The sequence below is a fragment of the Nothoprocta perdicaria genome, unplaced genomic scaffold (assembly GCF_003342845.1).
Source record: "Nothoprocta perdicaria isolate Ctin4 unplaced genomic scaffold, notPer1 scaffold_11, whole genome shotgun sequence".
Classification (NCBI taxonomy): Eukaryota; Metazoa; Chordata; class Aves; order Tinamiformes; family Tinamidae; genus Nothoprocta; species Nothoprocta perdicaria.
The window spans coordinates 1,335,654-1,362,116 of NW_020454205.1; the positions used below are offsets into that span (position 1 = coordinate 1,335,654).

The 26,463-nt window shown below is 44.4% G+C and overlaps 1 protein-coding gene across 2 annotated transcripts in view; it reads left to right on the forward strand.

Moving 5' to 3' along the window:
• Nucleotides 1–1,134: 1,134 nt before the first annotated feature.
• SLC39A10 (solute carrier family 39 member 10) overlaps nucleotides 1,135–26,463 on the forward strand; it is a 31,525-nt gene continuing 6,196 nt past the window's right edge. For both annotated transcript variants that reach the window (XM_026047908.1, XM_026047900.1), the window contains exons 1-8: nucleotides 1,135–1,182; nucleotides 13,480–14,559; nucleotides 15,516–15,717; nucleotides 20,556–20,725; nucleotides 21,657–21,875; nucleotides 22,740–22,860; nucleotides 24,624–24,992; nucleotides 25,833–25,913. In XM_026047908.1, coding sequence (XP_025903693.1) covers nucleotides 13,489–14,559; nucleotides 15,516–15,717; nucleotides 20,556–20,725; nucleotides 21,657–21,875; nucleotides 22,740–22,860; nucleotides 24,624–24,992; nucleotides 25,833–25,913 — 2,233 coding nt within the window. In that variant the 5' untranslated portion in view covers nucleotides 1,135–1,182; nucleotides 13,480–13,488. The remainder of the gene's footprint in view (nucleotides 1,183–13,479; nucleotides 14,560–15,515; nucleotides 15,718–20,555; nucleotides 20,726–21,656; nucleotides 21,876–22,739; nucleotides 22,861–24,623; nucleotides 24,993–25,832; nucleotides 25,914–26,463) is intronic.

Below are 26,463 nucleotides of genomic sequence, written 5' to 3' on the forward strand. Positions count from 1 at the left end.
ATTTTTCACTACGGTATTTTAGGGTTATGTCGCTAAAACTTCCCACGATGACGTCGGCAGCTGCTGGGGTGGTGTGGCGGGATGGGGCCTGGGCTGGGGCAGCTGTGGACCTTGGCAGAGGGGCGGCTTGAGAGGGGGTTCGGTTGGGGTGTCATCCTGTGCCCTGTGCCCCTGCTGGAGCAGGGCTGCACCCTAGAGAGCCCCTCCAACCTCAGCTGTGCTGTGGTTCTGCGCTAGGAGAGGCGGGAAGAATCAGCTTGGGTTCCTCTGGACAGAGGGCTGATTGTGCCTGGCCTGAGCCCTCACGTGCAGCCGCGCTGTATTTCTGGAGAAGCCGATGAAAATGCATGCCTACTTAGCAGGTTTTAGATTTATTTTTTTTCCCCCATCTGAACTGTTCTTACAATTGCCTTTCGATCCATGAACGTACTTGCTGTAAATAGCCCTTACAAATTAGGTTTATTTTAAAAGGTGGGCGACGGGGCTGGTTCCTGCGCAGTGCAGGCCGGCTGCCCTGGCCCTGGGATGCCCGTGAGGCCGGTGGCACTGCGGGAAGTGTTAGTTCTGCCTTCTGGGGTCCTGCAGCTGCTCCAACGAGCAGCCCGAGGGCCGGGGTCCCGCCTGCGCCGGGCGCTGCCGTTAGCACCGTCCCCTTTGCTCCTGTCCCACGGGGAGGCCGCGGGGCCTTCCCGAGCCCCGCCGCGGGCACGCAGCGCAGCGGTGCCGGGCAGTGGGGACCGCCAAGGCCCGGCCGCGCAGGGCCCGTTTCTCCGTGTTAATGATCGTTAACGCTGAAGATGTTAATGGTTGTTAAGGTTCTTGAACGGAGCGGGCCCGGGCCGCGGCCCGCCCGGCGCTGCGCTCGCTCCGCCCGGGCGCGGCCTGCGCCGCCCGCCTCGGCCCTTGAGTGATGAGCGCAACCGGGCGCCGGGGGGCGGGCACGGAGCGGGGGGGCGCTACGCCACTTTCGTAGCGCCCGCTGGAGCCGGGGCCAGGCGCGGGAGAAGATGGCTCCGCATTGGGCAGCGCGGCGCGCGCGGGCCGCAGCGTGCGCCGCGCTGTGCGTAAGCGCGGTTGGTGAATAGGCGCAGGGCGGCGGCAGGAGCGGCCGGAGCAGGAGGAGGAGGCGCCGCGCGGTTTGGTACCGAGCGGAGAGGGAGATGCACACGGCACTCGAGTGAGGTAGCTATAAAACCCCATTTGTTTACATGCCCTCCCCCACAAGCGGCCGGCGCGGCGGCCGGGCGGGCGGCGGGGGGGCGGCCGCGGCAGCCGGGCCGCGGAGCCGAGCCCAGCGGAGCCGAGCCGAGCCGAGCGGGGCGGCCGCCTCGTCACGTGGCGCCGCGGGACCCTCGGCGGGCGCGGGAGGCGGCGGGGGCGGCCGCTGCCGCCGGCGGGGCACGAGGCCCGCGCTGGCCGCGCGGGGGTGACGGGCTCGCCGCCCCGGGAGCAGCGGGGGGCTCCGTGCCCGCGGCCGCAGCGCGGCGGCGCAGGGCGCTGGGAGCACGAGGAGCCGGGCGCAGCCCCGAGCGGGGCCGCGTGTACGCGGGCAGGGCCGGGGCGGGAGGCGCTGCCCGTGCCGAGCCGGGAGCGCCGCGCCGGGGCTCGGGCTGCCCTCAGTAACCCTGCTCTGGAAATACCTTTCCCAAGGAATACCTTTGTCTTCTGTCCCGGCGGGGCTTCTGCAGAAACCTCCCTGCCGCCTCTTTTAACTCTTGCCCCCGTGATATATCCTGAGCACTGGCAGAGTTCAAGCTAACTTTCATGTCTGTTGCTGCCAGCACCTGGTGTGTGAGTAACAACGGCAGGCCTTGTGTAAAGGCAGCGTGTGAGGCCCTGGTACGGAGGGGACCGCGGCTGCCGAGCACTGCGGCAGCCCTGGGGCCGCGCCGGGAGGCCTGCGCGCCTGCGAGACCCTGCTGCTGCAGCTGCCTTGGCCACGGTGTCTTGGGACAGCAACTGCCCAGGCCGCTAAGCCCGAAATGGGAAGGACGGGATGGCTGTGGAGGCAGCGTGTCCTGTCGGGCTGGGCAGGGGAGGTTTGTTCAGCTCTGCTGTAGAGAACGTGTGTCGCTTCGCGGGCTGCCTCACGCCGGGCTGGGAGCAGGAGCTCGGTGCAGGCTCCGGTTTCAAAGCAGTGCATAGTGACGATGACTCCTAGCTGATAACCTGCACGGGATGGTAACGTGGGAAATAAAGGCAATTCTGTGAAATAGTTTTGTGCCTGAGAGCTCTCAAAAACAAAGGTGGTCCAGCTTTACTATTACCTTTGTTCTAAAATAAATGTCATCAGTATATACATATATATTTTTACTGTTTACTACAGTGAATCTTTTTAAACTGCTTTTAACACTTCCCTATGCTTTTGAGAGGAAAAACAATGAACACTACTTGGAAAAGAGACTAGAGCCTGTATATAGACTAGGAATAAATATAATATATTTTACGAGATTAATCGTGGTGGTTCTCTAAGGGAATGTGCCTTAGTGTCCACAGAAGATTGATGCAGAAGGGTTGTGTAGTTGTCTATCTGGAATATTAAATCATAAAATAAAACTAAATTGGGCCATAGGTATCAACTTCTCTTGTTTGCAGACTGTAGAAATGTCAGAAACTTGAAATATTATGGGAAAAAAAAGGCGAGTTGTTGAAAAGTTTCTCAATCCCTGCTAGAAGTTATCAAAAGGTAAAAAGTGAGTGAAAAAGAGAAATGGTCTGTGAAACACACTGTGCTTCTTTCTACCTGTTAAAGAACTTTTATCTGAAAAATGAGAAATTTGTTTTCATTAGTATCACTGCTTTTCATATGAGTCTTTCTGTGCATTTAAGGGTGACTTAAATGAGTCAGATACTTAGTTTGGAGTAAGTATCCACCCAATCATAAAATGCACAAATAGAAAAAAGTTATCTTTTATGAAATAGTACAAAAGCACTAACAGTAATAATAAAAAAAAAATGAAAATAAATCATCTTGGAAATCGAGGAATATTCCAGAAAGCTTGCTTTCTGCTGAAAGGCATGTATCCTGATGCTGATGGGCACCTGCTGTAATGCTGGGAAGTGCTCACGTTCAGCCAGGCGTCCCGAACCAGGGTTTGTGTGACCTGCCGTGCATGTGCAGCGCCTAGGACAGTCCAATAGCTGCCAGTTAGAATTGCATCTTGAAAAGTAGCAGGAAAACCCTGAGTACCTATATATGTTGACAAGCCATTCCCACCCCTCCATTTTTTTTAAACTTGGTACCCTTGATGAGTGTATTTTTATATTTATTTTTGTGCAGTTTGGCTTACGTGAATAAGACGAAGGTACCAGCCAGGGAAGCAGAGGTGGATGCAGACAGACTTCCTGGCAGCCGCCGAGGCCTTGCCCCAAGGAGTAGAGCAGGAGCGGCCCTACGTGCTGCTAAATAGCTTGTGTAGCACCCAAGAACACCAGCAGATCCCCTATGGCTTTACAGGAAGGCAGTCGCAGTTCAGCGGAAGTTAAGGGTGCTTCTAACAGTAATGGTGGATACTTAAGATAAATTAATCTGGATTTGTTTGGAAACCTTTTTTTTTTTTTCCCTTATGGAATTACATATTTTTTGAATTAAAATTACGGTACTTGCAAGTGAAGCTTCATGCAGGTGCCTTTGTAAGTTAAAATTTGGGCCGTGTCTGTGGTGACATGTAGCAGAGAGATCGTTGCCTCTTTGCAGAATAGAATTGGGTGGGCAGGGGTGTGTGTGTCTATGTCGGCAATGAGAAACGTTGTTATCGGAGCAATAAAACAGAGTCTCTAGCATTTTCTTCACAGTTTGACTCTCAAACAATTGTCGGAACATTTGCCTAGCACTTTTTGTAAGGTGGTTTCAGAATTACAAGGGACCGCACGCCGATTTTTCTGTTTAATCTCAGGAGACAATTTGAAAGAAGGAGAGAGGAATTCAGCACTGCTGTTCTCTTTGTACAGGTCTGCTTCTCACAGAATTAATCCTTAGGAACACAGAGTTCTGTGAGTTTAAAAATTCATGTCTTGTTGGAAGAATTTCTGTTCTCTGCTCCTCTTGTAAAGCAAATCAATATGACTTTTTATTTTTTCTGTGGGAGTCCCAGTTTAGTTTAGAGAACAAACATTTAAAATGCACTTTCAGTGTACAATGGGTATTCATCATTGGGAGGGGGCTGCTGAAGTTACTCTAGATGAAAAATACTATTTTTAGCATGCTGATAGAGGCCTGAAGTAACACCTCAGGTGAAAAGAATGCCGGTTGCTTTTATAAATTTCATGGCCAGATCGTTCTTAAATTGCAGCCGAGATAGCATTTAAAATATATCTTAAAAAGTCCAGTGAGGACAAGTGTGTCAATAAAGTGTTAGAAAGTGAGTTAGAAACAGGTATCTTAGTACCTGAACTGATCAAACTACTGCGAATGGTCTGGCCTGTCCTGTAGTCTTTTAAAGGGGGAGAGCCCCACGCTCTGGCCATGGGCTTTTTCGGGATATTCCGTGTGCACCTGCACCCCTGCTCTAGGATCTTTGGAGCCAGAGGAGGAAGGAGGGAGTAGCTATGAAGTTGCCTGTGTCCTGTTACCCCCTGTGATAATGCAGACCCCAAACAGGCCTTAATGCTCAGAAGCTGGCAGCATCAAGGGCCAGGAAGCTGGTGATTTCCTGGTCTGGTTCCAAAGCGACGCGTCGGTACCTGTGCCGGGGACGTGTCCTCCCCTAGGTGTTGGTGGTGAATGAGCCTGCTGCAGGGTTTCAAAGAAGGGTCCTGAGTGAAACTTGTTCTCCTTTATGAGGAAGAGATGAGGAATAGATGAGTAATCTTAGCAAGAAGAGATAATGTCCTTTAAAAAAAAAATATTTGTAAAATAAAAAGCACTTCAGGCTAAGCACGTAAGAAGGGATTTTTTTTGTGGAAGGTTGCTGGATTTGCACAATCTTTCATAAAGGTGCAGCGGCCTTGCACACCAGATTTGCATTCACTCTTTCTGTATGTAAGTTACAAACACTTCAGGAATAGTTTCCAATCGCTGTCACCAGTAAAAGCTGCTATAATAGAACATGCTATAATAACTATAACATGCTCTAATAAAACATGAAGACCAGATGGGTGCTGTCATGTGGTATATAAGGATCCATACATAAAAGTTACCTGACTTGTGCCACCTTCACAAACTGCTCTTGCACGTTTTTGTTATAGCTGCATTTTTATTACCGTGTAGCATGATGGTTATTAAATGGATTAAAATAATACTTTCAAGTTGACTGGGTAACTGGAAGTGATATTTGATTCGCAGCTCACAACCATACATCTGTAACAGTCTTCAACCAAGCAAATTACTGCTGATACTATGTGGACATATCCAAGATGGACAGGGAAAGCTAAGGCAAAACAAAGCAGAGTGTGTTTAATGTCCTTTAAAGTCAAGCGCAGTGGTGGCCCCCACCCCGTAACTGCTGGTTGTGTCACTCCTCGGCGCGTGTGAAGCCCGTGAAGAGGGTTTTACACTGAGTCTTGGAAGGATGCATTGGAATGAGACGCTTTAATAACGCAGCAACTAAAGCAAATTAGTACTATACAGTTGTTGGCATTGGATTTTGTGGTTCAGCGTGGTTGTAGGAAGCAGGCAGTAAGCAGCTGTACCTAAGCCCTGCAAGAGAATATTCACCGTTTTCAAGGAGTTTTCTTTGTTTCCTTGCAGTCCATGTGGAAATTACTGCTTTTTCAGCGCTCAGAGGCTTTTAATGAAAACATATTATTACGGTGCTTTCTAATCTCTGATGTGCAAGAACACATCTCATAGCTTTAACTGTAAAGCAATCCTACTAAGAACCCATTTGGAAAAAAGGTGGTGTGCTTTTTTTTTTTTTTCTTTTCGTTAACAGCTTTTGGTTGATCAGACTGGGGTCAAATCAAAGCTTGGAATAAGAGGGTGTGCTGCTCCGCAGTTCTTGAAGCAATAATAAAATTGGAAAACGGCAAATTGTTCCTTCTTCAGGGAAATAGCATCAAATTAATGCTCTGGTATTGCCCATGCCACTGTAGTGTTATTGTCAACTATAAATTCAGAATATGAACATGAAATTATCTTCTGAGACAAGTGTTAATCACACGTCATAACCAGGCTTGTCTCGCAGGAAATGGTGAGAAGAGCCCATAGTAGTTCAAGTGAAGGGAATATATTTAAACTATGCCAAAATGCTCAACTCTGCTTGGTTTCCTTCTGTATCTTATCAGATGTGTCATACAGGAGCTCCAAGCAGTGACTGAACACTAGAAATGACGTCCCATGTGTTCTGCTGTTTTCCAGTCTGCGAGTACAATTCTGCTTTTTCTTTTTTAAATTTTCTTGTCAATAGGCAAAACGTGGCAGTCTTGCCTCACAGTCTTAGCAGCAGCAGTATATTTTTATATTTCTTAAACCTTAAATTTACATTATCAGAATGTAACTCAAGCACCAGGAAGAAAGTGTAGTTTAATGGGAATTTTCCAAAGAGCGAATTGAGTTTATCAACCAGGAAAAGACCATTCGGTGCTTCCGGTTATTCGCTGCTCTCTGCACTGAGCGTGCAGCTGTGTTGCCTGCAGATAAGATAAACTGCAGGCGTGTCCAACTCCTAGCAGCAGTAGTTGGTTTTAACGAGCGGGGCTGCCGGCCTCTGCGGCGGAGGCTGCAGCTCTGCGCCCGCGCCGCCCTTCCCTGCAGCTCCCCGGCGGAGCCGCGGGATGCAGTAGGACACGTAACGGGGTAGTAGAGAGTCCTCACCCCCTGGATGCGTCATGTGGGTCCCGGAGCGGCCGCGGCTGCGGGAGCCGCAGGCGCCGAGCCCTGCGTGGTGCCGGCAGCTGCCTGTGCGTCCCCAGGGCCCTTGGCGGCTGTGGTGGCCGAGGGCCTCGCAGCGGCGGCCGCCTCGCGCTTGAGGCCCTCAACCAGCCAGCCCAGCCACGAGTGCTGGAATGTGGTGCCGAGAAGGCCTCGGGGCGCTCTGCAGAGCTGCTTTGCTGTTTAAATCTCCCTTTCGAAAGTGCATATTGGAATCCGTGTTCTCTCTCGTCCTGCGGGCAATTTCCAGCCTTTAAATTCTAGAAATGTGCACTAAGCATCCTAATCTCCAGGTATTAATGTCGCCTGTGAAAGAAACACGTCTCGGTTCCGCATTCCAAGAGACTTCTGTAGTTGGTAGCTTTTGTAAGATATCATTTATTAAAAAGCATGAGGGAAATCATTAAGATAGTAGTAGGTATATAATAAACTCCCTTTCTTACATCATGTCCTTGATAGAGATTTTAAAATTGTAGTAGCGTAGGAACTAAAATGCGTATCGAAGATGAGCCTTTATGTGTTATAACCTATTGCAAGCGTGTTAACATAGCGCATGGATGAGATGCAGAGTGGTTTAAATTCCAGTAAGAATAAAAATGCAGTTACTGCTTTTAACACGTCATTGCCAATATTACCGTGAGCTCTGTGTTGAGTTGGGGAAGTTTTCCTCCAATGTTTCCTATAGGAAAGTTGCCCCCTGATGTTCCCTCAATATTATTTGGGTCCATTTTAAAGCAGCCAGTTATTGTATTTGTCCTGTATTGAAATGACTCCGTGAAGCCACACATCTGGGAACGCCATACACGGGTGTTGCCACCAAAAGCAGGGCTGCTCCTTCTTGTGCTCCCTGCTGTTTGTGCAGCTGCAAAGGGAACCAGATAGCAAAAGTAATCTGATGAAAAATAATGCTTTTTTTCTTCTTTTTTTTTTCTGGGCTGTTTTTCGTGGATTCTGATTGTACAGCTGCACAATGAACAGATGAGCAAACAAATGGGCTGGGAGGCAAAAATAATGCTGTGGAAATGGGGATAAATGAGGACAGGACTGCTGGTGTGGGTGTAAAGTGCCTGGTGACCGTAAGTCTTAGTTCTGACAAAAGTGTTTGATTTTTTCCTATGGAAAAATAAAAAGATATCAAAATACATGTGTAACTGTGGGTCATCCTTCCAAGCATGCAATTCTTACAACCACTGGTATTTCGATAGAGCCTGATTAAATAGTACGATGTTGGCACAAAATTTAATCAGTTTCCTTATAAATTCTGGACTAACTAGAAGTAGCATTAATGGATGGTTTTTAAGTACATACAACTTACTGGAATTTAAACCAGAAACAAATTGTTAGGAAGCAGAACTAGTACTGCAGGAACCTCGGCTGTTTTGATGTTTTGGAATTACTTTGAGAAGGATCCCACGTTCTACAGTTAATTACAAATAATTCTGTTTTTCAGGAAGGATGTGCAGCTACTTTCCCTTCAAATTAAATGAACACCTCCCTCTGGATAACTAAGCTAGTGGATTGCTCTCCTATTCCTTTAGGATCATTTTCCAGTATTCATTGGTAGCGGACACTTCCATTACTTCCCGTTTCAGACTTCTGAAACGTATTCATGATGTGTTTGGATATGCACAAATGCTTTCTGTAGTGTAAGTCTTACCTGATATTAACTGGGCAAATACGCCTTGGATCAATCAGTTAATGGTCAGTTCTTACCGGGGGCCCCTCCTCCTGGGCTGCAGATTCTCGAATGAATGAGTTTTACTCAAATCCACAAACCTGTTGCACTGAAATGGAAGAGGGAAGAAAATACAGGAGATGGGTGAGAACTGAAGCCTCGGATTGTTCCTTATAACTTCTTTAGGTCCATAGCATGTTTTGCTGTTTGTATGTGCAAAAACTAATACCTGATAATACAAAAGCTAAAGATGATAGCAAAAAATAACACTAGCTGCTTTAAATACTTTCCTAAAGTGTCTGTCGGTAATAGTAATGTATTTTCACATCAATAATCTTTTAAAGTCATGAATCTTCAGAGGGAATATTGGATTAAGAGGAGCTGATGTTCTGGCATTTGTTAAACACTTGGTATTTAGGAATTGACGAGTGGGTTGGTTGGATGCTCAGCTTCCAGCCTTCCTTGCGCTGGGAAGCAGTACGGACACTGCAGGGCACGCGCAGCGCAGAGGAGCGGTGCTGGGGTTTCTGCCGCGTGGGCGCTGGAGCAAATATCTGCCTTACAAAGCGAAATCTTAAATATCAGGAAATGTAGGGATATCTGCGTATATGGAGTTAGTAGCTTTCTTTCAAGAAACGTGTAGCTCTAACCTTAAAAAAAAAATGCCCTTTCTCATAATGCTATTAATGCAAGCAGTTCCTATAGGGACACATGACAAATGCTTGACTTTTCAGTGCTGAGCAGAGAGAACAACTTAGCTTGGTAAGAATACTGCTTTATTTTTAAATCCTCCCTATTTTTATTTTTAAAATTTAAACTAATAATTTAAATAAATTAATAATTTTATGTTTTTATTTTTAAATCTTTTATTTTTACAGTCTTCTTTCAGACTTTCCTTATATCTTAACTATGTCTGTGGTATTTTTGTTTGGTGTGAAGCTTCTGGTTGTCCAAGAAGTCTTGCTAAGAGACTGCAGTCCTTGGGACATTCAGGCTTGGTAACTTGCTTGAAAGGTCCAGGCTATTTTTCCAAATTCCCTTTTGCAGATAAACCAAAGGGCATGAGGTGCTTCAGAGGGAAGGAGGAAAGAAGGAAAATGGCATGAAAGGAAGAGAGACTAAAAAGGAGAGTCAAGGTAAATCCCTGGGAAGGAGCATGGAGAGGGCAGAAAGCCAGTGCATGTATGTGAGGAATATCTAAGATTTAAAATGGTTGGGAGCAGAGAAGGAGAAGGGGGGAGAAATGGGGCTTTGAAATAGGGAAGCAGGTCTTGCACAAGGGCTGGAGCATGTGCTCTGGGTTGCAAACACTAAAATGATAGGCTTCATTTGTAGCAGTTTGGCTGTGACCACGCTTTTGGAATCAAAGGTGGTTCCTCTAAAGCATAATAGTTGAACTGCTTTATGGTTTCATTTCAGAGGCTGATGTTAAATAAATGACAATAAAAATCCCTCAAAATCCTAGGTCATGCTTTTGTTTCAGTTTAGTCGGAGTATTGAATTTTTAGGTGTAAAGTGGAAGAGTGGTTGAAATAGTAGGCAGTGTATTGAAGTCAGGAATCCAGGGGAAGTTGAGCAAAAACGACTGTAAAAAATCAACTGGGACCAGCAGGTACATATAACTTAATATATGCAAGGCTGTAGTCAGGTTTACCGGTCACAGAGGTACAGGGAATTTTCTGTACAGAAAAGATACCTCTGGTGGATGCTGAGGTGGTCTCGTGGTCTCACGAGTATCAGAAAAAGGAGATGACACGTGGCTGACGTGCATGTAACACGTGTGTAGCTGTGGTGCGTTGGGGGCTGCCCTGTGACTGGCAGCTGTGACTTGGCCTCCAGCTGGTGCTACCTTTGGGCCTTGGGCCTCCGCGCCCGCCTTGGAGCCATGGAGGGACACATCCGTGCTGCGGCCCGCCGCGCCGAGGACGGAGGCCCTGGGCAGCGCGGGTTGTGTTCTGTAGGGGCTGCTCCCCCAGCCCCGTGGGGCCCCTAGGGGCTGCTCCCCCCAGCCCCGTGGGGCCCCTAGGGGCTGCTCCCCCCTGCCCCGTGGGGCCCCTAGGGGCTGCTCCCCCAGGCCTGTGGGAGCGTGCCCCTCCAGGAGGCTGCCCTCGTGTCTCCTGCTGTGGGGGCTCCCTCCCACTCGCGTGGCCTTGTCCTCGGGCCGCCCGTCCCCGTTCTTTGGAGAGGAGCTGGGATTCTTAATGCTCACGTGCTGTGGTAATCTACGTACGGCTCTGTTACTGACATAGAATTTGAACTTACCTAGATAACGGTCATGCTTGTGTGGAAAAAATACTCATAAATAGTTGTTCTGCTTGAGATTCTTTAGGACAGGTGTATTTGTTTTGCAAGTGCTTTTTTTTCCATAGCCCAGTAATTAAGATAGAAAACAAGAAAATCTTATAATAAAAGACTAAAACATTGTGCTAGAGTTATTAGTTTTATTGAGAATAGTGAGATGGATAGTAATTTAACTAAGTCGATGATAAGGCTTGGATATTAGGAATGAATCATGCTCGTAGGTTTCAAACTATTTTAACCATTAGAGCGCAGAGAAAAGGTACCATTCGATGCTAACCACCACAATTAGAGATGCATGACTGAGGTTTCCAAGTAATGTATTAGTAGTATTGTATGAGCCAGTCACATGGAAAAGATCATGAGGTTGTGACACGGATTATGATCATGCTTTAGTCATGAATTTCCTGGTAGAGGTTGGGGGTTTTTTTCAGTCTTGATTCTGCTTTTGCAAAGCTAAGGAGTTGCTTGTTCTGCTTACCAGTATATTGCAAGGGAGGAGCAAAGGTGTCTATATATACTATAAATTAGTATCATTTGCGTAACTGATTTTTATTGGGACATTCTTTTCATTCTGGGAAGCGGAACATGTGCTTTGTGCAAGCACACGTGTGTTCAGCCTTCCTCCAGCACCTCCGTTTGTCTTGTGTGACAACACCACCCCTCATTGCTCGTTCCAGATCTTGAATATGATCTTCACAGGACAAGGATCTTGACAGGACAAGGGGTAATGGGTGCAAGCTGCAACCCAGGCAGCTCCATCTCCATGTGAGGAAGAACTTCTGCACTGTGAGGGTGCCAGAGCCCTGGCACAGGCTGCCCAGGGAGGTTGTGGAGGCTCCTTCTCTGGAGGGCTTCCAAACCCGGCTGGATGCCGCCCTGTGCCACATGCTCTAGGTGTACCTGCTTGAGCAGGAAGGTTGGAGTAGATGAACTTCTAGAGGTCTCTTCCCACCTTAACCGTTCTGTGATTCTGTCCATCTGTCATTCACACTGAGTACCACTCAACACCGTAAATCCCCAGTTGATGTAAATCGACATATTCCAGTAGAAATGTGGAGCTCTGCTCATCTGCCCTCACTGTACCCATGACCCCAGCTCCTTTGCGCAGTGCCAGAGGTCGGTGCTTCGTGGGATGATGAGGTTAGGGAGTCCAGGCGTTGAACCCATGTGAGAAGAGCCCGGTCCCTATTTGCAGGTTAGGCAGGGGCTCCCAGGCCTAACACAGTGCGAGGGGTGATGCAGTCCTAGGACTCTTGGATAAAGCTTTGCACCCCCTTCTGCTTCAGCCCTAGCGACTGTGTGTCCTTTTCCTCAAGCGGGGATGGAAGAAACTTTTGCAAGGTGCTTTGAGACCCTTTGTGTATTAATCCCAGGGATGTATTGAAAAGAACATTAAAGAGGCTTTAAACAGTCCGTGTGAGTTAAAAAGGATTGAAAATCATCTCTCTGTAAATTTTGGGGGTGAACTTACCATACTAAATGTTTTGGAAGGGTCTGTCCCTGACCCTAAATTGATATCTGAAGCATGTGGGGACTGGAACTAACGATGGACTGTAGCGTCATTCCCGACAGGTGATGGAGCAGTTGTTCACAAAAAGAAAACAGCAGCATACAGTGATCCCCCCTGACCTATGCACTGTTCCTGCAGTCACCTTTCTTACGGATGCCTCCATTAAATTTCCTTGTGATCTTACACCTGTAAATTAATCAGTATTGAAAAAGGTTTTTTTGCTGTTTTTAAAATCTGCCTTTTAGCAGATACCCTCTATCCAAAATAAGTCTGTAGAAAACAGAAGTTATAAAATGCAGTCTTGGCTTATTTTTAGCTTTTTAATTTGACATGAGTTTTGCATAAAGTTGCAGGTTTTGTTTCTTGAGGTTTCTTTTATTACATTAGCCTTTTACATATATATATTTATATAGCTTTTTTTACTCTTTTAACTTTTAAGACTGTATCTTACGTCTTAGTCTTATGTCTTAGTATCTTTAAGATAGTAGTAAACTTCTTGTGAATACTAAATTGAAAACCATGTTATCTAGATTGTGTGGTTAATGAACATAAGTAATTCCTGAGTTGCATTACAGAGACCTGATTTCCATGTAACCTGATTTTTAAATGAATGTCTACATAGATCTTAGGGATCTATATACCTATGTAAATAAGAAGGTTAAAAAATGTGACTAAAATCTACTTGAGCAGTATGTTGAAGCTTGTTAATGGTAACTTTATGTTTTAAATAATTGTACTACTTAGCATTTAAAAGTGGTAATTAGGCAACTCGTGTGTGTAGCAGCAGATGAGGGAAGAGGCAAGGTTTGGATTTTCAACTATATTATATCCCCTTATCCTCATAGAAAAAATACAGTGTAATTTGTTTTATTCCTTTCTAACTTGTCTTATAACTTGTCTTGTAACTTGTCATAGCCTTAATTGGCTCTGAAAATAAACACAAATATTTTTCTCGTATGAGAGTCTTTGAATGCTGCAAGTACAGCATGTGAGAATGCACCTCACTCTAAAATGCACAGAGGCCATCTTACTGCAGGAGAGAATTTGTGTGTTAAAAAATACTGTTTAATTTTTTGGTCTGCCATGAATCATTCAGCTGAGGCAAACGTGTAGCAGGTGAAGTACAGTCAAAGTGTTGAGAGAGCTTTTAAACTGAAGTGTTTCTTCTTGTGTCTCCTGTAGGAAACAGAGATGAAGGTTCACGCGCACACGAAATTTTGCCTCATTTGTTTGCTGACGTTTATCTTTCATCAGTGCAATCACTGCCGTGAGGAGGGACACAGCCACGGTCCTGAAGAGGAGCACGTGCACCGCCACAATGACTATCAGATCTCGGAGGAATCCTATTTCCAGAACGGGGGAACAGAATCTGTGCCGAGTAAATTTTCAGCGTTGGACGCTGAAAACGAACAGAAATACTACATTGAAAAGATTTTTGATCGGTACGGCGAAAATGGAAGACTCTCTTTTTTTGGTCTGGAAAAACTCTTACTAAGCCTTGGTTTAGGAGAGGTAAAAGTAGTGATGATAAATCATGATGATATTGGCCATGATCATGTTTCCCACTTATATGCTTTAGAAGTACAGGAAGGAAAGCATGCGCACCCTCACAGCCATCCTCATTCTCATAGCCACTCCGATGCTGAAAACCAAACCATGCCTGGCACGGCTGCCAAGCGAAACCATAAATGTGACCTTGAGAGAGAGACAGCTGTGTCGTCAGTCAAAGCTGAGGGTAAACATAGTCATGACCAGAGTCGCCGTCACCATCATCATCATCCTCATCTACATCATCATCTCAGCCGTAATGGTACGTATCATTCTCATAACGATTCAGTTAGTCATAGTGACCATGGAGAACAGAACCATGAACCTTCAACGGAAACAAACGCCACGCAGGATCAGCCTGAAAGAAAACAGCGTAAACAGAAAAAGAGACGGAAGAAAATCAGTGGGACTTCAGTAGATACTGCACAGGATTATGCTCCAGATCACGATCAGGGTGATCAGTATGAGCACAATCATGTTCACAAACACGATCATGTACACGATCCATCTCACTTGCACGTGCACCTTCATGAACATGGCAGTGATCATTCCAGTAGTCACGGACACGCAGATTCCAGTCTGGGTAACGAGGATGGGCGTCACCACACGAGCAAGCGGGAGGCAACGCACAAGCAGATCAGTGTCAGGAAACATGCCATCTTTTCAACGCGGGGTCACAAGGATCATAGCGAAGAGGAGCGTGACCGTGAGGAGGTGAGTGCTGCTGCCTGGGAGCGGCAGATGAAGCAGGAGCAAACGTTTGCACTGGGTGCATAGTACAGGCAGCAGAGTGAATACTCCAGGAGGCTGCAGTTCTGAATTTACTGATTTTCATTTCTATCTAGCTATCATCCATTTCAGGGAATATCCTGCCCCTTTATCTCTGTATAGAGGACATACCTCAAGCTTGCTAAAATAATTCTGCTCACAAGCATTTCTTCCCTTCCTCAAATTTGTAAATAGCTTTTCGCTATATTTTTTTCACTTCTACTTGAACCTAAGGCTTTAATGGTTTTGGAAACTGCTGAGCTCTTTCCTAAAAGAAACACCGATATCTTTTCAACATACTTCTGATTTCTTCATCATAAACAGCTGTGAAAGTAGAGTAGATGTAACTTCTGTAGTACAGTGCTTCATTTAGGTCATTTCTCCATCTCTCCTTGCAGTATTCATTATTTTTGTCAGAACTCTTTATTTTCCTTTTAACTCTACAAGCAGCATGGCTTGATTTTTATTTATTTAATTTTTTTGATAGATAGAATAGTGCAGTATTGAGTGCTGAGCTTGAATTTTTTAGACCAAATCTAAAATTGATTGAAAATTCAAAACACACAAACCAGGTAGGTAAAAAGAAAAGTTTAAAATTCTACTTTGGATTTACACTTTTGTTTTTCTTTTGTTGCTTGTCTTCTGTAGTGCTGAGGAATGTGAAACTTCTCCATTGGCATTTATTAAAAGCTGCAGAGGTGTTTGGAGACTGGGTGGCAGATATTTTCTCCCTTTTCCCTCCGTGAAAATCACTTAGATCAGCTGAGACATATTTCAGCTTTGATGAAATGTTACGCATCAGAATTTCTCTCTTCTACATATCATACCCTAAATTTTCCATAGCTAGTTTTTAATCAAATAATTGTTTTCCTATTCAGTTTGTTTGTGCCATTTGTTTGCAGTGCTTAAATGTTACCCAGCTGCTACGGTATTATGGTCTGGAAACCAGCTCTCCGATATCTCCTGAGCTGTTTGTATATATGTGTCCTGCTCTGCTCTACCAGATTGAGAGGAGGCTTTGCATTGTACACTATGATGAGCTTGAAGATTTTATGAAAAATAAAAGTTCATCAATTGAAAGTAAAAACACAACAGGTGCATCAGGTAAGTGTGTAATATTCTTGGCAGTTATTTTTGCATTATAAATATTAACTTTTCTTCAGAGTTTGAAACACCATACAGCTTAGCATTGATAGCAAAGGAATTATTTGGGTTTTTTTATGTTTCTTATTTTTATTTCCTTTTTTCTTTTGAGTCAGTGACACCCAACAATTGTGCCTGACCATTTTGACCTTGTTTCACTCCATCTATCGTTTGACTTGTAGAGGGAGCATAGGCAACATACAGGTCTTTGGAGTCAGAGGCAGCTCTAGGGGATGAGCGAGTCCACGTACACTTTGCTTCATTTCCATCATTTAAAATACTGCATCTTTTTCTCTTGGCGCAACTGAAGTGTTGTGCATTTGCCCATAGACAAATACGTATTTTCTTAATAAATTTGAGCCAAGTTTATTCATTTAGAAAGAGAACAGTGCCTTCCTTGCAACTCATTCTTTGGAAAATACTATTTTTTTCAGTTTTATATTCTAGCAGTGATGCAACTTTGTAGACCGGACAGAATTTTAGGATGCTTAGGAAATAGAAGGATTCGAGAGCATTTAACTTAGAGTTAACATGTAAATTGCCATTCTGGTATTTATTAACACCTGTGTAAAAGACTGCATTGCTGGTAATTATTTTTAATGACTGCAACGTGATCGAGAAAGATGAACTTCTTGCACATATATTTCCATTAGTGACACAGCTACTGTCTCAGTGTCTGCTCAGAGGCCACTGTTAACTAAATAGCCTCTACCTGGCGGCATCGTTTGCCTTGCAGAGTAGGCTCATTTTTAGTCAGAGTTGACCCCTGCCTTATTATAAACAAGATTTGCAGAATGGCCCTAAGCATTTTCTGCCAATTAAAACATTTAAACCGTGTGGAAAACGGTCCCGGGTCGCATGCTTTGCACCAGTTTAATTAGGAAGTTTCTGCAGAAAACTTCCTAATTTCTTGGGGACTGCAGGAGCTGTAGGACTAACATCAGTCTTTGAGCAACTATTAACTGTAGTAGCTGGTTGTGTAGTTCTAATAAAATGAAATTCTGCTTACCCCGGCTAGTGTAAAGCAGTCTTGGTTGGAAATATTTGTCAAAGTCAGGAGGATGAGAGAGGTTTCTAAAACACTTGATTTATTTCTGTGTTTTTCTTCCATTTTAATGCTTTCAAAAATCGTTCTAGACCCGCTCTCTTCTGTTGCTGCTTATCTTCTAAGGTTTTTTTCACTAGGTTGGGTTTTTAAAGCCAATTTAATTAACTGGTGACCAAGAACTCATGAAACCATGTTGGAATTTGTAGTACCTTTAATGGAGGATTTCTGAGGATTCTTTTTCCCTCGCAGTATCTTTATATATTCAGCTGAGTTATCGCGGGGTACCCATTAAAAGAGGTGACATTCTTGTCATTGTCAGCTCCTAATCACGTACAAGGAGACCTAAACCCGTCTGGGAATCACGCACATCTCCTGTGGTCCCTGGAGCGCTCGGTACCCAGCAGAGGAGCAGGGGGGGCTGTGTGAGGCAGGGGTGTTTTTCCCCCTCCACATGCCCATGACAAGCTCAGCTTCTTCCTATGCCGTGTCCCAGGAATCTAGCTGGGATGTCCTGCTGCTCCTTGGAAATGTAGCTTCTGCATATGGCATCCCCAGGAAAGCTTGCAAGGGAATGGCAGTGTCTGTGTGATGGAGAAGCAGATTCGGGAGCAGTGAGCAGGCCCATGCTGCACATGGGACAACAGAGCAAGCTTTCCACCTTGGAGAATCCCTTTTTTTTTTCTCTCTCTTTTGCATGTAATTTCTGATTATTTGAGTTTTTGTTGTTTACAGTTATTGGACGGTCTGCCACTTGTAGGTTTATTTTTTTCCGTTGACTTCAGCTCTCTTTCACCCTAGGCTCTGTGGCCAGTTGCTTGTGCAGATTGATTGCTTCAGTTCTTCTAGAGCAGGACCTGTATTGGTAGTAGTTCATCATTTATATGAATACTATCATGTACCATATTGGAAAAAGCCTCTCGGTCTCTTTGTGTCAGGGACTTGTACAGTAAATCCATGCGTGCAACTCAAAGAAACAAGTGAACAGAACAAGTGAAGAACAATCTGTTGGTTTTTTCCAAGGCAAGGACCATTTTGAGCCGTTGCTTGAAACCCTTTCAGACCAGATGTATCTTGTAAAGCACTGAATGGGCCCGTGCAGGCGCCTGCTCACCCGGAGCTCTTCCTTCCCCTCTCGAGGAAGGCCTCTGTTCCGCACAGCTTCCGTATCAGCCTGTTTGCTTCCTGCAGCCTGCAGGGCTTAAACCCTTCCTAGCAAACCCACAGCAGCAGCCTTTGTCTTGACTGACAAATGACACTGCACATTTGATGTTTGCTGACCCTTGTTTGAACTGAGGTCTCCGACCGAAGAAACTTGGGTCACTTGCTCCCTGCTTTTTCCACATAAATAACTTACAATGCAGTAGCAATAACTTCAGCTGCTTGAGCAGGCCTCACGTAGCGTTCCTAGGACACTACACATCAACTTCTTCTAGTAGTTCTGAGCTCTTTCAGTGTTCCTAATGTGGCACATTGGTTCTGCTCGCATGCTGGGGAGGTTTGAATTCCATAGTTGTATGAAGCCCTCGGTAACATTTTGGTGGCACCATTGTCAGGTGTCTTCCTTGGTAGTCCTTTATCCTGTGGGGAAATAACTTTATCCCAGTCTGTGCTTTTGCATATATTACATTTCTTGTCCTTAGGCTCAACAGGAACCTTTTGCTGTAGTTGTGGTTCCATAGCATTTGTAAATACTTCTCGTTACATGCCATCATTGAGACTGTGAACAGATAAAGATAGCAGCTGGAGGCCACGGCTAGAGATGAACTCTGCAGATTACTCGTTCAGCACACCTCATGTTAATCATAGCTCCATCTTTAGGTGCTGTTTCATTTGTCAGAGTACACGAGCCCTTCAGAGATGCGATTGCCAAAATATGTATGAAATATGAAAAAAAATATGTATGAAATACGAAACTTCAGCTAGTCTGTGTAATCTCCTTTCCATTCCTGGTCATTTAACCTGGACCCTAGTGTCAAAGGATTCGTGTCCAGAATGGAGATGCAGCGTGATGCAGGTGGCCCTGCAGTGTTAATGGGGGCTGCTTTTGCAGGCACGTGACGCTACGCTATGACACGATGTACCCGTGTACATGGTGCCTTTTGGCAGGGCTTGCCCGTCCAGTGCACGTGACTGAACTGCTTTGGGCAGCAATCCAAGGCAGGGAGTGACAGTCGTTTGGTCTGCAGGGTCCTGCTTCCAGTCTGCACCTATTTTTGGTTTCTACTTTTAATTTCTCTTCTGGTTGTTTTTGCCTTGCCACCAATTCCCTGTTTTCTTCCTGCCCTTCCAGTATATCCCATATACATTCTGAAGTTTTCTTCGAGTCAGTCCACCTTGGAGTGTGTGTTATTTTACCCTTTGCATTTGAATTAGATGAATTAGACTGAATTAGATTAATTTCATTCAGTGGAATTTCCTGCGCTTCGGCAGCCTGAAGTGAGAGATGGCCTTAGTAGGAATGAATTTTCCATGTAAAACATAAGATGTTTCACGTGGAAATCATAAATAATAAAGCAACGTCAGTTGTGGTGTTCACCCTCACACACACACACATATATATATATATACATACGTTTATATGTATATATATATACACATAACATTGTATAAATCATTGTGTTTGTGTGTATATATGTATATATACACACACACATATATACAGTATGTGTATATGTATGTATAAAGAACTGCTTTTCACAGCAACACTGGTAGTTTAAGGTTTGACTAGTTTTATGTATAGTGATGTACGTGAATTAGGTTAATAATTTCCCTGTGTGTACCTATAATTCTGTCGTAAGTTCGTTTCTGTCTGTCAGTGCATCGCTGGGATGGGGTTAAAAAGAGTCAGATCAGATTTGAAGAGCCAGATTTCTGGGTCCCATTTGTCTTGGGACTGTGAGCCCTGTGAATTGGGCTGGTGGAGTGAAACACGTTCTGTGTCCTGTTCTTTGGAAGTCTTTGTGATGGAAGAAGAAAGGGAAGTGCCAGAGAAGGCTTAGTAGTGATGTTAAAAAGTAGAAGGGAAAACACATTATTAGGGTGAGATAGAGCTGGTTCCAAGAGGCCTGATCCTTTGCTCATGGTGTCTATTTCTTGTGCAGTTCTATCTTGTATAGAAATGTAGGCATCTTTGCTAATTGTTGGCATTACCTGGACTGTCACTTATTCCATTGTCACTTTTTATTATAACGGGAACAATGCAGAGGTCCTCAGAAACATGTGCTGCTTTTTTATTGCTACCAAGTCACTTAGTTTTTTTTTTTTTTATCATGCTTTATTTGTAAGGTTCCTCTATTAAAGTCTGAGCCCTATTTATTTCTCCAAGCTAAGATGCTATGTTTCAAAACACCAGGGGAAGAGAAGCGCCCAGCTCTGCAAGCTGTTCTTCTCAAAAGGGAGAAATATTTATTCTAGTTAAGTAAAGTAAGGGCTAGTGGAACTCTAGTGAGCTGAGTAGGAGAGAGCATCATGCTGGGGCACGGAATTGCTTTTTCCACCTCGCTCATGGGCTGCGGGTTAAGCGCAGGAAGGGTCCTTTCCTTGCCAAGTACTTGCTCATGTCTCGTGGGGCACTGCGCTGTGAGCAAGCCAGGCTAAGCTGGGCCTGCGCTTGGGAACTGCTTATATTTCCGCCTGTTTTGAATGAATAAATGGTTAGGTCAAAATTCATCTTAAGAGATAGTATTAATCGGTGTTCAAGGTTTGCCACGTATTGTTCTGATAACCCTTCTGTGTTCGTTTCTTCCCACAGCCTGGTTTTGTGGTATCATCTCTATCACCGTCATTAGCCTGCTTTCCTTGCTAGGGGTGATCTTGATTCCCATCATTAACCAATGGTGCTTCAAATTTCTTCTAACTTTCTTGGTAGCTCTGGCTGTAGGAACAATGAGCGGAGACGCACTGCTCCATCTGTTACCACACGTGAGTATCCCATTCCTCTAACTTAAGGCTGTAGACTATAGACCCAGCTCTTCACTGAAACAGGTGAAGGTGGCCTTGATGGCCTACAATCAGAGTTTGAGACTTTGTTAGTAACAAAGTAAATGCACATTTCTAAAGAAATATAGTTCTATTTTCATAGTTGCTTGAAGAGGTTTAATTACTTGAGGTCCCTTATCTCCTGGTACTTATGTTTCAGGGCCACCAAAAAGTATTTCAGAGGGTTCAGCTTCCTGATTACTACTTTTTTCTTTTTAAGCTAGAACCGTGTTTTGTTCTTTTTGTAAACTACTCTTTTTATTTTGTTTGAGTGTACGTGTAATTTGGAGAAATTCTCATACGTTCTTCTCATACATTTAATCAAGAAGTTGTCTAAGTTGCTAGGAAAGTAAGCAGGTTTCAATTTTTGTCAGTGTACTGGAATTCTTGCAGAGAGGAAGAAGGGAAAATGTTTCCTTTGTGTAAATTTTAATTTTAAATTTGAGAGAAGGGATAGAATCTCAGTATTTCAGACTGTAATTGGTGGAAGTAGCTAAAGAGCTTATGAATTTAATTGCTAGTGGGAGTATTTAGAGTAGTAATTTTGTGTGATGCCTTGGAGTGCTGGTCTCATTTTTTATAGCATAGTGAGATAAAGAAGCAGAAGGCTGATTTTTATCTTTTCTTTTTTTTTTTTTTTTTCTTACCACTCCTCCTTTAAAAATTACCCAGTAAAATAATTTGCATTGATTAGGGTCAAAGTTCCCAGGTAAAATGCATTTGTATAAAAAGAATTTTCTTAAATGTTTTTGGTAGTGCTGTTCTGGCCAGGCTGCGGGGTTGGTTGGTTGGGCTGGGTTGTTCCTTTACATCCTGGAGCCATTTCAGCCCTGCTGAGAGTCAGGCGCCGTGTTACTGTTTTCTCTCCTCATAGTCCCATGGAGGCCACAACCACAGCCACCACCATGGACAAGGTCACGCTCACGAACACAGGCGCTCTCACCGACATGCCCATGGGCATGGCACGGGGGCTGAGGGCTTCCTGGAAGAAAATGACCCAGTGCTGAAAGGTCTCGTGGCACTCGGAGGCATTTATGTTTTGTTCATCATTGAGCATTGTATAAGAATGTACAAGCATTACAATAAACAAAAGGTACGTGCTAAAACTGCCTGCTATTTAAAAAACAAACTTGGCAATCAAACTTAGCTTCTCAGTGCTCTCTCTCTGCTGGTTAGTTGTTTGTATTCACACCAGCAGTCTGATAGGAGAGAACCTGAGAGGGGCTGTGAGAGTAGCGGGGAGCTCAACCTGTGAAACCCTCTGTTCATTAAACAGTCCCTCCAAATAACCATTTGGCAGCTGTTTGTCTTCACTGCTTGGTTTCTGAGAAGAAAAGTATTTTGGCAAATTGAAAACAGGAGGAGTGAGGAAAGACGCCCAGTTTTCTAGTCTCACATCAGACACTGACTTAAGCTGGACAGCAGCAAAAGATTTTCTCTGTTGGAGGTTGTGCTTAGGTCTTCTTACAGAGAAAAGTTGTCACATTGGGAATATTTTCTTTATGGAGTTAATTAAATCTCTTGCACTGCCATGGCAACTGCAGACAAGAAAATAGCAATCTTTTCTCTGAAGGAAATGTGAGGAAATTACAGGCATAGAAAACTTTCTAAAAATGGACAAAATAGAAGAGGTGTCCTTGCTTCGTGTTTGCTTCCTTGAGCTAAAGAGGAGAATGCAGTGATTCTGTGTACATGTGCAGTGCTTGTCATGAAGCTCCCTGGTAATAACGCGGTATTTCCGTGTGCGTGTGTGTGTTTCTGTGGTGGGTACCTCCGAATTTCCAGGGAGATACAGATGTGACTGACAGTCTTGACATGTACTTCTTCTGGACACATTAAAGGAGTAGACCAAGTTATTACTTGCTCTCTTTTAAAGAGATTGGTGATGACTTTTCAGTTTATCTTCCATTTCTGTCAGTGTCAACAAGCGAGACATTAACTTTGTGTCCTGCTGCAGAGTAAACAGAAGTGGTGCAAGAAGAAACAGACTGAAGAATCGCCAATTGGAAGGAAACTTTCAGATCACAAACTGAATAACAGACCAGATACTGACTGGCTGCAGCTCAAACCGCTCGCAGGTAAATGTTCGCTTGGAGAGTTCACTGGCGATGCCATCGCGATCAGGGCTTGTAGCCTGTGGCGTGTAGCACGTGGCCTCTTGTATGGATGTGCAAACCTTGGTTGGTAAGACTTGCCAGGCTTCCTTTTTGCTGTGTAGCTGGTTCTCAGCTTCCTGAAGCAGTTTGTTAAACTGCTCCTAACTTAAAAAAAAAAAAAAAGAAAAAAAGAAAAAAAAAAAGAAACCACAACTGAAAGAGGAAAGTCGCACTGAACATTACAATCTCTGATCGATTTGAGTTAGGCTGAAAAACTAATTTCTTCTCATAAACACAGCCACTTCTCAGGTATCCAAAACAGCTTTCAAATGCCTCTCCTCCCATACAATGAGTCCTCCTGAAGCCTGAACACAGAGGAAGTGCCCGCTCACTCGCTGCCCGAGGGCGAAAGAGGGGAAGGGCTTTGCTGCCTGCGCTTCCCTCTCTCTTGCCAACAAGGTGGCTGCGTTGGAGGAGCCCACAGGCCCTGCTCAGAGAGGAGCAGCCTCATTCATCTCTCGCAAACGGGAGAGAGAGAGTTAGGGCTCCATTCGGAGGAGTTAAATGAGATTTGACATAGGGAACCATTACAGCCTTGAGTGCAGTGGTACACGTGCTTTACACATGTTCCTTCTCTTCCACTGCTTTAATGGCTCAGAGTCGCCCTCTTAGGCAGCTGGCTCTGTAACACTGCTCCTCCGACAGCATGCAGTCAAACAGGAAATCATTCCTGTTCGAGGCTGTTCGAGCAAGTTCAGATGCAGGCTATTCAAGCAAATCTGAATTTTGAATTGCTGTGCCACTGATCCAAATGGCCCTTCCATTTCTGGTTATACAGCCTATCAATGATGTTAGGAAGCCTGTTTATCTAGAAAGAGATTGCTGCTGGATACCTGTTTGTTTTTTTTTTTTTTTTTAATTAATTCTACCTAGCAGTTGCATATTTTTTTATTCTGAAATATTTTTGCTCAATTGTTTTAGTCTAATAATTTCATTGTGCGGAAACTGCTTTTTTTCTCCCACAGCTCTGTTTCCTGGGGCATAGCTTGCCAATTTTATTTATTTACAAACACTGTAGAAATATGGATAGGCTTAAAATGTATGCCCGTTTGCCTTCTACATTGTTTCCATTTTGCAGCCCTTTGCAAAAAGGGCCTTGCAAAGGAGGCAGAGCAGCGAGCTCCTGAGGAGGTCCCGCTGTGTGGCACAGGCGCGTGGAGCAGGGAGCCACGGGCGGTGCAGAAACTGCCGGGTTCAACTGCGGCTCCTGGCTGCTCCGGGGAGGTCCAGTAGTGACTTGGATGTGCGTGTGCACAGAATAACCAGCTTGCCCAGCAGCTTGAATTCCACCTGCAGCATGAGACGTGTTACAGTTCTTTTTAGTGGCTTTTTTTTATAGGTTTTTTTTATGCTTTTTATGTTTTTTCCAGTGATGAACAATAAATCTTGTCAGCAGCAAAGTAGCAGGTGGGAGCCTACATCAGGCTGAAAGCGACTGTGTGCTATGAGTACGGAGCCGTTGCGGAGACTTCCGAATGCTCTACCTGCCAGTAACTGACAAAGAGCACAACAGGAGAGATCTTTATTGGCTGAATGTTGACAACAGCTTTTAGATTGGGTTATGCTAAAATATTTCAGATTGTTGCTTTTGAAATCAGTTTAAAAATTTGCCCAATCACAGAGTAGTTGCTGGTGGTATTTTCAAAATGAATTGACACCCTGTCTCTCAACTGGCCTCCCTGCAGGAGCAGATGACTCCGTGTTATCTGAAGACCGACTTAACGAAACAGAACTGACTGATTTGGATGGGCAGCTGGAATCTCCTCCCAAGAACTTCCTGTCTATCGAGGAGGAGCACAAGGAGCATTGCTCCCACAACGATGTCTCGCGCACCGCTCCCGAGCACGAGCTCCGTGACGCGGAGTACGACGGCAACGGCCAAGAGAAGATGATGGCCAGAAAGCACAGCCACCACTGGCATCCCAAACACGCCCATCATTCCCATGGCCACTGCCATTCTGGAAAAGACCTGAAAGATACCGGCATAGCTAATATTGCGTGGATGGTAATTATGGGAGATGGCATCCACAACTTCAGTGATGGCTTAGCCATAGGTAAGGAAAAGCAGGAGGTATTTCTCAGCGGTTCCTTCTTGCTGGGCATGCTTCTGGGAATGCTTTCCTTGTCAGGGATCGTGGGTCAGGACACAAGGTAGCTCCTGTGCTTGCCTGGGCAAGGCAGTGTCTGCCCTTCTTCAGAACAGGAGTGAAAAGGCCATCACCTGGAGTGGTCTTCGCTTTGTTGATATTCAGTGTTCTTCCCATCAAGATAATTGTATAGATATTAGCAATAGCACCAGCTTTTTTGCCAAATAAATTCAGATGCTGGCAAGAATTTTGGAGTACCTGCAAGTACAATATACAATATACAATATACCTACAATATACATTTGTTGTTAGGGTCTCAGTATTTGCCTTAGAGTAAAAGGCAATAAGTTCCTAGTTCTCTTATAATAGTATTTATTGGTGATTTAATTTCTGTTAGTAATAACATCTACAATACTGCATAATTTATAACTAATAAATGTACCAGAAGTCAGGTTTTCACAAAATTAAGGAAGATAGTACTTTAGATATTTTGATTGAACACTGTTAAGTTATTCTCTTGGTTTCTCGTTGTTTTAGATTGATTTCTAACCAAACAAAGAGGAAATAAAACCAGCAGATTAAGTGGAACCATTAAAGTTTTGATTATTATCATACCATCGTATTATCATATCATCGTATTATATCAGTTCAGGAGACTTCCAGCATTTTCAGTTCATATATAGACAAAGAATAGACATAATGAACCAATTTTAGAGCGTGTGCTCTAAGAAAAGGTGTAATCTCAAAGAGTTTCTTGATTGAATTTGCTTACTGAAAAATTATGTAATTTGCATCTTATTTTTCCAGGAGCAGCTTTTAGTGCTGGGCTGACGGGAGGAATTAGTACATCTATAGCAGTGTTTTGTCATGAGCTTCCCCATGAATTAGGTAATAAACTCGATCAGTTCAGTCTCCTTGTTCTGTTTGAAATATGTATCTGATGTATCTTTTGGTGCTTGTCCTGGTAAGCCTGATGCAATGCAGATGCTACTGGGGTGACCAGAACTTCAGGGAGTATTGGAACAGTACTGTTTTCAGTGTATATAATGAGAATATGAGTAGAGCATTATTTTAGCAAGAATGTAGCTGTATCTGTTTGCGAAGATGTCAGGGATTTGTCTTCCAAGGGCTCTTAGGAACATGCAGTTACATTTTAGCCTTATGCCTCTGCCTTTTATATACAGAGTTTCAGACTAGGGTGTGCTGCACTGCCAAAAATTAAATTAGCAGATTCTTCTGGACTCTTCAGAATATACTTAGTGCCCCACAGTCACTGAAACCAGGAGAAATTGATGATTATCTAGATAAAGTCTGCAGACATTCTTGCTGGCACCGTCAATTTGTCCCCCTGTAGCCCTTAAAGATAATGAGTAAAATGGGTCATGATAGAGAAAATGGTCATGGTTGGACAACGGCACTGCGTAGCAGTTAAAGATAA